The sequence below is a fragment of the Sinocyclocheilus grahami genome, unplaced genomic scaffold, assembly GCF_001515645.1.
Source record: "Sinocyclocheilus grahami isolate Dianchi unplaced genomic scaffold, SAMN03320097.WGS_v1.1 scaffold321.1, whole genome shotgun sequence".
NCBI classification, from domain to species: Eukaryota; Metazoa; Chordata; class Actinopteri; order Cypriniformes; family Cyprinidae; genus Sinocyclocheilus; species Sinocyclocheilus grahami.
The window spans coordinates 127,328-139,605 of NW_015505500.1; the positions used below are offsets into that span (position 1 = coordinate 127,328).

General features: G+C 38.9%; 1 protein-coding gene across 1 annotated transcript in view; it reads right to left on the bottom strand.

The window, feature by feature from the left end:
• Window positions 1-2,793: 2,793 nt before the first annotated feature.
• Window positions 2,794-12,278, bottom strand: part of LOC107602184 (protein broad-minded) — a 52,960-nt gene continuing 43,475 nt past the window's right edge. The window contains exons 33-34 of the mRNA XM_016294612.1: window positions 6,759-6,947; window positions 2,794-4,716 (exon numbers count right to left, since the gene is read on the bottom strand). Of these exons, the coding sequence (XP_016150098.1) occupies window positions 4,597-4,716; window positions 6,759-6,947 (309 nt within the window). The 3' untranslated portion in view covers window positions 2,794-4,596. The remainder of the gene's footprint in view (window positions 4,717-6,758; window positions 6,948-12,278) is intronic.

Genomic DNA, 12,278 nt, shown 5'->3' on the forward strand with positions numbered 1-12,278 from the left:
ATGCTTAAGAATGACTGAACTGATAGATAGATAGATAGATGATGGAACGATAGATGATAGAACAGCTAGAATGATAGAGCGATACATAGATAGATCAAAAGAATGATAGATGATAGAATGATTATTAGAACCATAGAACAATAGATAGAATGACAGAACAAAATGATAGATGATAGAGTGACAGATAGAACTATAGAGCGAACTATAGATAGATGTGTGACAGCAGGCAAAATGAAACGACCTCGGCCTCACCTCTGTGGCGTCTCTTTGGCTCTGACATGCACTTCTGCTGTGATAGCTTCACTCAAACACTATCTGCAATCTCTGTTCCTGTGGTTTGAAGAGACAGAGACATTCAAGTATAATGCCGTTTTTTTTGCCTGGGTTATCTGCACTAGTTGATCATCTCGCTCTCATATTCTACTCATTGGACTCCCTCTGTGCTCTGGTAAGTATTGTGTTTCTGGTAATTCAAATGGCTGCCTGTATGATAACGCTAATGAGACTTTTTGCAATTAACCCGATGGTCTCGTCAGGTGGGCCTGAGGGGAAATTTGTGCTGATGGTGTCATTATGGGTTAGATCACAGCGAAAAGAGAATATCTGAAAAGAAAAGTCTACAAATATATCAGGAAAGGAGCCAGAGGACAACGTTATGCTACTGCAGAACCGCGATACGATTCAAAAGGGTGGTATTGATGGTGTGTGATGAAAGCAGCGCTCCAGCTTGACTGAGGAAGCGTGTGTACAATATGTAATGCGTGTTATAAATTATTGGCTTCTTCTGACAGGGAATGGATGGGTTATGCTCGTGTGGTAATCTTCTTCTGCCTCTCGTCTCCTCTTCGCTTCCTTTCTTCGGTGCCTACTTTGAACATAAAAGAGTTTTACTTTTCGCACAAAGTCTGTAGATTTTAACTCTCTTAGTTTGAGCCTGATCCATAAGCCTATTCTATCCCAAAAGGAACAAGAATTGACTTCTATCATCCCATCCATTTGCTGTAGAAGCTGACCTATCATTGATGCTACTGGGCTTTGAATTAGCGGACAGGGAGAGTTAAAGTCATGCATTCTAATCACACGCTAATCAGTCCAAATTAGAATTGATACAGAGAGAAAATGGATTCATCCCCTCACCCCTTGAGATTATGGAGTTTAATAGAGATGGATAATGCTTGTGATATCTTCTTCAAAGACCCTCAGATTGATTGTGTGTCCATCAGTACACAGTAAGTAGATATCCAATGACTGACACTTGAACATCAGTGCTAAAGGGACAACCCTCATGAGCTTCACCTGAAGTACAGGACAAATTCAAAACTGGACTGTTAGCAAAAATTACAGCAAAAAGTATGACTAACATTTATTTTTATAAAATACTACTGACAAAACGGCATCTTTAACTACATGTTGCAATATAAACAACCAGTCAGTAAATACAGTTATTTAAATCTTAAGCCCCGTTCACACCAAGAACGATAACTATAAAGATACTGATTTTAGCCTCCACACCAGCGAATGATATTGTCTGTTTATGTTAAATGCACGCTCGTCTGCCGCTTTAAAGGGGTCATATGATGCGATTTCAATTTTTCCTTTCTCTTTGGAGTGTTATAAGCTCTTGGCGCATAAAGAAGATCTGTAAAGTTGCAAAGACTAAAGTCTCAAATCCAAAGAGATATTATTTATAAAAGTTAAGATTCAGCCACGCCTACCTAATTGAGCTCATTATAGCAGGATGAATTCTGATTGGGCATCAATGTTTGTATCGTTCACCAGCTGGAAAAATTAATTCTGAAAGTGATTCCAACAATATTGTTTCTCTGTGCCTTTATCATTATAGCTGTGGTGTGGACTCTGTTATTCTTAAATATTCAGAACGATTTTTAGAACTATATCTTTATCGTTATCTTTAAGCCCCATTCACACCAAGAACAATAACTATAAAGATAACGATATTAGCGTACACACCAGTGGACAATATCATCTGTTTATTCTCAATGCGCACTTGTCTGCTGCTTTAAAATTTCAAGCTCGTTATAGCAGGATGGATTCTGATTGGGCGTCAATGTTTTTATCGTTCATCAGCTAAAAAAAAATGGTTTTGAAAGTGATTCGGAATGATATTGTTTCTCTGTGCATTTATCGTGGACTCTGCTATTCTTTAATACTGATAACACATTTTTTAACTATATCTTTATCGTTATCTTTATAGTTATCATCCTTGGTGTGAATGGGCCTTTAGAGTTAGTTGTTAGTGTCAACGCTAATGCACAATAACATTGTTTATTATAAGCGTACACTGAAGTTATGTTGTAGCCACTTTAAATGCTTGAGCTGAGTGGATTCTGAGTGGCTGTCAATGTTTTTATTGTTCATTAGCTGGAAAAATTTGTTCTGAAATTGATTCCAATGATGTAGTTCTTTGTCATTATCTTTGGTGTGGACTATTATTACAGAATGAGAACAATTATTAAAACTTTAGTTCTCGTCCTGGGTGTGAACAGCCCTTAATACCCTGCACACTTCATATGATTTGTTTCAAGTGCTTTTCAAAGTAAGTAAGGGACCGTGATGCTGACTTTCGAATGACTTTCTCCCATTCATCAAGCAGATTCTTCAGAAAGTGGAATTTGGCAGTCATAAGGGGGATAATTAATGTGAAGGAGAATAAGAAAGCATATTTACCAGAGAAAATCAAGCTAATGCAACTCCTCAAGCCTAATACAGAGACAGATAGGTATTAATTATCAGTTAATCAGTTTAATTACCCATAATTAGCCTTTTCTAATTATCCTACCATTTTGGTCTGCAGATACATCATCAACATCCACGTCACAAAAGCCTTGTATTGTCAATTTACAATGAGCCAACACCAGACACACACAGCTTTCCAAGTGACTGTTGGCCAACAATCAGTCATTAAATCATTAACCTGATTAATGTGTACAGCTCGTTACGATTACACAAAGATGAAATCAACTGATGACGTACAACTGACTTTTTTATCTGAGCATATACACAAGTTTACGGGTGGTCCTTTTTTTTATGCAATTGAGAAAGTAAGTAAAAAATATGCACTCTGAGGGAACTTTTTACAGCTTAAAATTATAACTGCTTCTGCCTCCTACTGAGTAAACAGTATGCAATATTTAGCAGTTGTTGTGAAGGAGAAAGACACCTCTCTAATGATCTAATTCATTATTCACTGTGTGAGTTACAGATGGCAAGGGTGAGAGATTGCATCTATGTGCTAATGACGGCCTGTCAATGCGATGCCTCCTCTCGATACAGCTTCCTTAGGATGGGAATAAGAGACTGCAGATGTTAATATATGCCTTAAAAAAATCCAACCGACACTACACAAGACTGCATCAACGGTCTGTGAGTCATTGAATATTCAAGGATTGACATATCACACATACTTGTTTGACTGTCAATCAAGACAGCAATCAAGCATTAAAAGCTTAGAATTTTTCATATTTACTGATGTCATATAACAGGCTGGGACTGGAAAACAACTTGTGCACCTATATATAGGGTCAGCATTATTGAAATTTTGGGTAAAAAAGGTGCATTATCTATTGAATCAATGTATGACGCACAGCTCATACAGAAGTCAATGTTAAACCAAGCAGCTTTCTGTTGGTCATTGCAGACTCATGTGACCAACTTGAACCCATTTGGAAATCTTTTTCCCAAACGTAAAAAAAATACCCAATCACGTGGTGGATTCCTATTAAAAATACTGTTCTGTGCATTTTCACTGGCAAAACCCAAAGCTAAATGTGTCTGGCCTCTATGAATGCTACTTTTCAGACTGTACAATATGAGCCCACTGAGATCTTGGGTAAAAGTAAAAAAAAACTTTTTTTGACATCAGTAATCTTATTTCAGACTATACATCCTAAAGCTTTTACAATGATTAGTAGCATTGACACAATCATGTCATATTCCAACATAATTACAGACAAGCAACAATGAAGTCACAAGCAGGACTGTAGATACAAAATTACATATGCTGTCAGAAATTTGTTCGAGGAAAAGATTAATAAACAATTGAATTCAATACCTTGAGTCCAGTAATTAGCCAAGGACAGGAAAATTGTACTTTAGGCACAAAAGGCTAAAAGGAAAAGCAGACTAGAACAGTTATAAATGTGACGTAAAACATATATATATATATTGAAATCAATTATGTATTCCAGAATTCTATGCAAGAAAATGTAAATTTTTTGGTGAGGGAAGTTTGATAATGCTTACGGTATGTAGAAAGGTTTGCTTTATCATACTTTTTGCACATCACTTTTGACCAATTTACTGCACTTATTTATTTACTATGCTTTATGCATCCCACTGAGTGGGAGTTTGTGTTCTTATATTTATGATTCCCTGAGTGAGAATACTTTAGTATAAGAATCCCAACAAATCAAAGAGAGTGAATGCAAGTGGGCTATATTCACAATGTGTTTCATAAAACAGTGTCCTCTTCACATATCGAGCATATTGTGTTATAAAATCATTGCAACAGTTTCAGTATTATTCTGTACCACAAGCACTTTCAGTCCCTGCTGATCTTCGGTGGTCTATTTCCTTCTAGCTGCTCCTTGGTAAGATGCTCCTCATGTCCGAGAGCACCATGGATCTGTAGTTGCGTTCCAGCCCCTCCATGTACTCCAGGTAATTACTCACCCTGAAGCCGTGGATCGGTTCCTCCTGCAAGCGGGCAAAAGAAGCACAGATTTGATGAGCAACGCTTGTGAGAGCCGGTTTGCGGAAAAGAGGTAGAACGGGTTTATAACCGCTTTAGAATAGAGTTTCGATGAGAGTTTGATATTCTTGTTCCAGTCGGAGCAGATCCTGATTATCCTGCACACAGAGTGGCTAAAATCACCCTGAAAATTGTGTACTGCTGAATGAAATCATGCAAGATTTTACGCATATTGTGCCAAATCTCACTGCCTAGTAACAAATGGCATATTTTAATGAAACAAGAGGTCGCTATGCGAGATGTGGCTACACGTTCTGGTACTAAATAAACAATGCACCGCCTAATATACTCTGACATTTAGCTGGGGATAAATAATATTGTTTAGACAAAGCCAAATGATTTACATTTTGTTTACGATGAGTCAGCGAATGCAAGTCCTAAAGCTGTGCCTCAAGTTACAGAAGGACACTTCGGTTCATGGTGAATGGATGAAAATGAGAGAAAGAATAATAAACCTTTATGAGTTTGCTGCGTTAAATAAAATATGCCTACAGTGTAAGCAGTTTTGTGATATAACTGCAGAACACAGGAGTTGGTATGGCAATCACAAACAAAATAGATAAGTTCACAATGTTTTAAGAGCAAACAAAAAACTAATGACTGGAATAGTCTATTACAAAACAAATGATAAACACTTTCATCCACTGCTGATGAAAGCTAGATAATGCCATACATTTAAATACGGAGCATCTTTATATACAACTGAATAGAATCAGATAATAACTGACAATAAGTGGAAAAGTAAACTAAAGAAAAATAAAGATCATGAACTGGAATATGAAGACAGAACGCTGGTCTTCTCAATCACAATTTCAATCACATACAATTAGATTCCATACTGTAACATGACCTATTATAATATCTCATCAACTCTATGGTGAACTTACAGGAATACTTCACCCAAAAATGTATTCACCTTCAAGCCAGTCCAAACTTGTAAGAATTACTTACTTTCAAGGAACACAAAATTAGATGCATCAGTACCAGAGGTGCTTAGTATCACTGATGTCAAACCTGGTGTGATGAAGTTTGAATATTACATTTTGGGCTTTTGTTGTATGTCAAAAAGCAGCTTGGAGATTCTTAAAATGAAACACTAAAAATGACATTTTAAGTACAAGTACCCATTATCTAAAGACATTAAAACTATTCCGCTGCCTATTGTTACTGATAAAAACAAAGAAAAAAAGCCTTAAATGGTTTTGCAGGATGCTTTGAACTCACTAGCCAGACTGTGTCATGGTTTTCAAAGTGTTGGCTGTATTCAGCAGTGACAGACAATTGCTTTTGAAATCCTGCAAACAAAGAATGACTTTAGTTGGGTTTGATTTCTACAATGTTGAATCATCCCAAATGGATTCATTGTACATTTACTCTGGCATTCAGCTTCAGAGTGACATCGGAAGGGATTGTTACGAGTAATTTCCATCCAGATCTTTAATTTAGATGAAATATAGATACGTTTTGTAATCTTGGATATGTACAAAACCTCAGAAACCTTCCAGGAATTGTCTGAAACACTTTTTCTATTGTACAGGGCACACCAACGAACACACAAAGACTGAAAAGTTTTTAAATTTTAAGGGTGAAACAAGGACAAGAGTGCGTTTAATCTGATTTACTGCAGACACGCTTGCACACTGTAAACCTCTGTGCATCCTTTAAAACAACACCGGCTCAGGATTTTTTCACCTTAAAGGACTAGTTCAGCCAAAAATGAAAATTCTATCATTATTTACTCACCCTCATGTCTTTCGAAATAGACTTTCTTTACTTTGCGGGGCAATTTTATGAGGTTATATGATATATGGTTTTATTCTTTTTAGAGCTTGACTGTCCCAGATCCCCATCCACTTTCATTAAACGGAAACGAGCAGTGTGAACATTCAGCTAAACATCTCCTTTGTGCTCCACAGAAGAAAGTCATACTGGTTTGGATTGAGGATGAGTAAATGAGATATTTTCATTTTAAAAAGTTATACTGCACCTTAAGAAAGACCTGCAGGTCCTGCGTCTGTGTGTGCTGCAGAATGTCCTGCTGCAGGTGACGGAGGGCAGAGATGCACATGTACACCTGGTAATCTGGTCCCATGATGACGCATGTGGCTACATAGTGACAGATCTCAGACCAGTCCAGGTAGTTCCAGAAGCACTGACCAAGCCACTGAATACAGATCTGCATAACAGGTGGAAGGACAAACTGAGTGAGGAAAGGAGAGAGAGCCAGAAAAGTAGATTTGAGAAAATGCAATGTTTGCACCATAAATGTTTTAAATCAATCGATATGAGATGCTGGAAAAATAAATGAGAGCTCAAAAACTTCTGAGTATCGAATTCTAACATGATGCCATCAAGGTCTGATGCAGTCTATTACCTGTTAAGAGTCCTAATTAACCACAAAACAAATCATCACATCACTTTCTAAATAAGCTTTTTTGTTATTTTCCAGTAAAAATATCTACATTTATTTGAGAAGTGAAACTGCAAGATATTTTTTTTTTAAAGAAATGAATACTTTTATTTAGCAAAAATAAATGCTGTTCTTCTGAACTTTCTATTCATCAAAGAATCCTGAGCATAAAATTGTAAAAATAAAACATGAAACATAAAAAAGAGTTTCCATAAAAATCTAAAGCAGTAGGGCATCAAAATTGATGGTAATAATAAGAAAGATTTCCTGAGCTGCAAATCAGCATATTATATTGATTTCTGAAGGATCCTGGAATAATGGTTGCTGAAAATTCAGCTTTACCATAAAATGAATAAGTAACATTTTAAATATATTAAATATAACACAGCTATTTTAAATTGTAATAATATAAATGTCATTACTGTATTTTGATCAAATAAATGCAGCTCTGATGAGAAACTTTTTTCTCATCAGTTTATTTTTGACTTGCATCTTGTTTTACATATAAATCTAACAAAACTATGTGGTTTATGCTTATAATAGTATTTTCACTGGAAAACAAGACAAAAAATGACTTTGTATGAATAACAGGAAAAATGTTTCTTGAGCTCAGACAAAAAAATAAATCAAGTCTCTTAAATCATAATATGCAGAAATCCCTTTCATCTACAGGCTAGATGCATTTCTGTGGCAGTGAACTAAGTTCAGGTCATATAATCCTCCCTTAGAAGCGGTTCAATTATTCTGCGGTATCGTAGATGGCGTTCCAGTTCTGCCACACGTACATGCCTCCTGTACATTCAGACCACTCCAGCATGCAATTTATACAGTATCTGTATCTCTCTTTCAGACACTCTTCATGCTTTGTCTTGAATTGGAAACACTCTCCCCGAGTGCAAAGACACGGATGCCCTCTATGATGGAGGTGACACTCAATTTAAAACTTAAAATCTTCTTTCCTTCAGTTTTTGTCCATTCAAAAGTAGTTATAAGTTTTAGAACTTTGGATATTTTTGTAGCAACTGTAGAGGTTTTTTTTGCATTTTACTGCTGTGTAAAAGTTCCCACACCGATGACCTTCAATCATGTATTGACTGCAGCCTTTAGCAGATCAATACTTCGGTCTGGTATAAATAACTTTCCTGTCACAACTTCTGTCATGGACTGAAGAGAAAGTTTTTTGTTTTTATTTTTACATTTATATATCATATAAAGAGTCTTTTTTTTCTTTCCATGGCTCAAGTAGCGTCTCTCATGAACTCATGTGACATGAAATACTCCATCTTACACCCTCTGTTTTGCAAAAAAATTATAATAATAAAAATAAAATATACACACGCACACACTGTACGGTAAATCTTAACACGCTGCCTCGAACTCAATGACCAAATGTACTGAAAACAACAATTTCCACAATCTTCCTCTGTGTTTTAGTGTAACATTTTGATTTGTAAAACAAAAAAGTACAGGAGCACTTCTTGTTTTCATCTGTCCTTAGAAAGAAGAGAAACATGTTGCTCAGGAAGATTTTAAGCTTATTGCTTAAAGTATTTTTATATTTTTATATGGGTCTATGAGTATGTGTGTGTTTTGATAATTCAAAAATGCTCTTTTTTAATTTTTTCCACTTTTTATATACAGTATCTCACAGAAGTGAGTACACCCCTCACATTTTTGTAAATATTTTATTATATCTTTTCATGTGATAACACTGAAGAAATGACACTTTGCTACAATGTAAAGTAGTGAGTGTACAGCTTGTATAACAGTGTAAACTTGCTGTCCCCTCAAAATAACTCAACACACAGCCATTAACGTCAAAACCGCTGGCCACAAAAGTGAGTACACCCCTAAGTGAAAATGTCCAAACTGGGCCCAAAGTGTCAATATTTTGTGTGCCCACCATTATTTTCCAGCACTGCCTTAACCTTCTTGGGCATGAAGTTCATCAGGTTGCCACTGGAGTCCTCTTCCACTCCTCTATGACGACATCACGGAGCTGGTGGATGTTAGAGACCGTGCGCTCCTCCACCTTCCGTTTGAGGATGCCCATGCTTGGCCAATCCATCACCTTTACCCTCAGCTTCCTTAGCAAGGCAGTGGTCGTCTTGGAGGTGTGTTTGCGGTCGTTAACATGTTGGAATACTGCCCTGCGGCCCAGTCTCCGAAGGGAGGGGATCACTGTATGGTCTTGGCCACCGTACTGTGGGTCGTGGCAATTTTCTTATAGCCTACGCCATCTTTATGTAGAGCAACAATTCTTTTTTTCAGATCCTCAGAGAGTTCTTTGCCATGAGGTGCCATGTTGAACTTCCAGTGACCAGTATGAGAGGCCATCTTTATGTAGGGCAACAATTCTTTTTTTCAGATCCTCAGAGAGTTCTTTGCCATGAGGTGTCGTGTTGAATTTCTAGTGACCAGTATGAGAGAGTGAGAGCGATAACACCAAATTTAACACACCTGCTCCCCATTCACACCTGAGACCTTGTAACACTAATGAGTCACATGACACCGGGGAGAGAAAATGGCTAATTGGGCCCAATTTGGACATTTTCACTTAGGGGTGTACTCACTTTTGTGGCCAGCGGCTTAGACATTAATGGCTGTGTGTTGAGTTATTTTGAGGGGACAGCAAATTTACACTTTATACAAGTTGTACGGGAACCTTTTCATAGTACCAGAACTAATTGTGGAACTACCCACTTTCTGGCGTTTTCGCACCGCCGGAACTGGGTGCAATTTTAGTACCGGACTACCTTTTTCGAGAACCAAATTAGCCCCTAATCCGGAGCAGGGTCTAACCAGCACAACTGGTACTAATCGTGACGTAAGTAGACATGTAGACGTAAGTAAACGCCGTGTAAACATACTGTAAACATTGTGTCAACTTATTTTGCAAGTATGGAGAACAGCGATAGATGGACGGACGCTGAAGTGCAGGCACTTGTAGCAAATGTAGCACTGCCAGTTGTCGTTGGAGATTCTTAGTCCTCCTTTCCGTTCTTTCAATCGCTTTACGTATACGTCGACTTTCCATGTCCATTATTGTGAAACCCGCGAGACGTAACAAAAACACAGCTCCCATCACAGCGTCCTCCATCCTCCTGTTGTTAATGTTCTTCTTCTTTGTTTATGTTGTTGAATGCCGCACACAAATGATGTCGCTGTCGACCGGCTTACATCACTTCTTAGTACACACTGTCGGTGCGAATGCAACCCTTTAAATGGTACTGGGAAATAGTTAGCGCAAAATCGTCCCAGTACTTTAGTACAGTACATTTAGTTCTGGAACTAAAGCGGTGCGAAAGGCCCTATTGTAGCAAAGTGTAATTTCTTCAGTGTTGTCACATGAAAAGATAATAAAATATTTACAAAAATGTGAGGGGTGTACTCACTTCTGTGAGATACTGTATATACAGCTACTAAAAGCATCTTTCAATCTAACAACAGTAGTGAATTTCAGGCACACAGAGAAATATGTTTTTAGTCATGTCAGAGGAATTATATAAGATCCATGCCTATTGAAAGTGTTCAAAGGATAAAGAATAAAAAAATATATATAAATAATCTAAACGCAGAAAACACAGTTACTCTTCAATATGTTTGTCCTTGACTGCTAGAAAAAGGTCATATCTGACTCAATCTGACAGAAGACTTGAGGCAGAGCTTTGAGATCATGCATATAAACCCCAGAGAGAGCACAGTGTTGAGTAATCACTGAATTTGTCTATGAAGATTGTCAGTCATTCAGGTCATAGCAGAATGTCCTTGCATCTTTATATTTATACCCTGGCAGTGTAACACTCATTCACCCAGCGATCACGATTCACACCGTCAGTGATTTAAAGGGGTCATATGATGCGATTTCATTTTTTCTTTCCCTTTGGAGTGTTACAAGCTCTTGGTGCATAAAGAAGATCTGTAAATTTGCAAAGACTAAAGTCTCAAATCCAAAGAGATATTCTTTATAAAAGTTAAGAGTCAGCCACACCTACCTAAAATGGCTCGTTCGAACACGCCCCCACATATCTACCTAACTATGTGGGAATATTTGCATAACGCCGCCCAAATATTCACGCAAAGAAGGAAGGCGTAACGTCTCGGTTACTTGTGTAACCCTCGTTCCCTGAAGGAGGGAACGGAGACGTTACGTCAGTCATGACTGACGAATTGGGATCTCGCCCGAGAGCCCAAACACCTTTGAGTGTAAAATAAACAAGCCAATGACAGTTGGCGTGCGTGTTTCGCCATGTGCACCCCGCGGGTATAAAAGGAATGAGGGTTACACAAGTAACCGAGACGTTCGCTTTCAGTCAGTCACGTTCTACGTTACGTCAGTCGTGACTGACGAATTGGGACCCGTATGGAAAACGCCACTATTGCTGACCCCCTCCAGTGCCCTGCGGAAGCCGGCAAGTCCCCCCACACCAGCTGGGGCAGAAGATGAAGGGGGAATCACTACACACGGGCACCTAGCCCAGCACAAGGGCTGACGTTGGGCATGCACACGAGTGCTGAGCCTGGCGTCTGGCGCTCCGCCACGCCGGACCGCCGAGGATGCAGGAGGAACTCCAACAGGGTTTGCCATGGGGAACTGAACTGAGAAGCAGAAAAGCGCATGTATCCGGTCCTTAGAGGGGAATGGCACAGCAAGCGTGATCGACACAGAGCGGGTCCAGTGTTACTGCCTACCTGAGGCGAGTACACGAGAGGACACGGGCTCTACACAGAGATTATAGAATCTTGCAAACGTGTTAGGCGTCGCCCAGCCGGCAGCTCTACAGATGTCTGCTATCGAGGTGCCCCGCACCAATGCCCAAGAAGATGCCACTCCTCTCGTAGAGTGAGAAACCTGATGACCAAGTCGTGCTTCCCCAGAGACTTACCATCTACTGCCTTGTGATGTGCGGCAATGGCGGCAACATAAACTTTGAGGGTGGCGGGAGACAGCCTTCACTTCAACCCATCCTGCAGGAAAGAAAGCACGACTCCGATCGGGCATCTACGGGGGTTTTCCCGGCGGGAAGAGCACCGATCGACGAACAGGTTCCACTTCAGCCTGTAAGCGTGTCTGGTAGACGGGGCTCTAGGTGACAT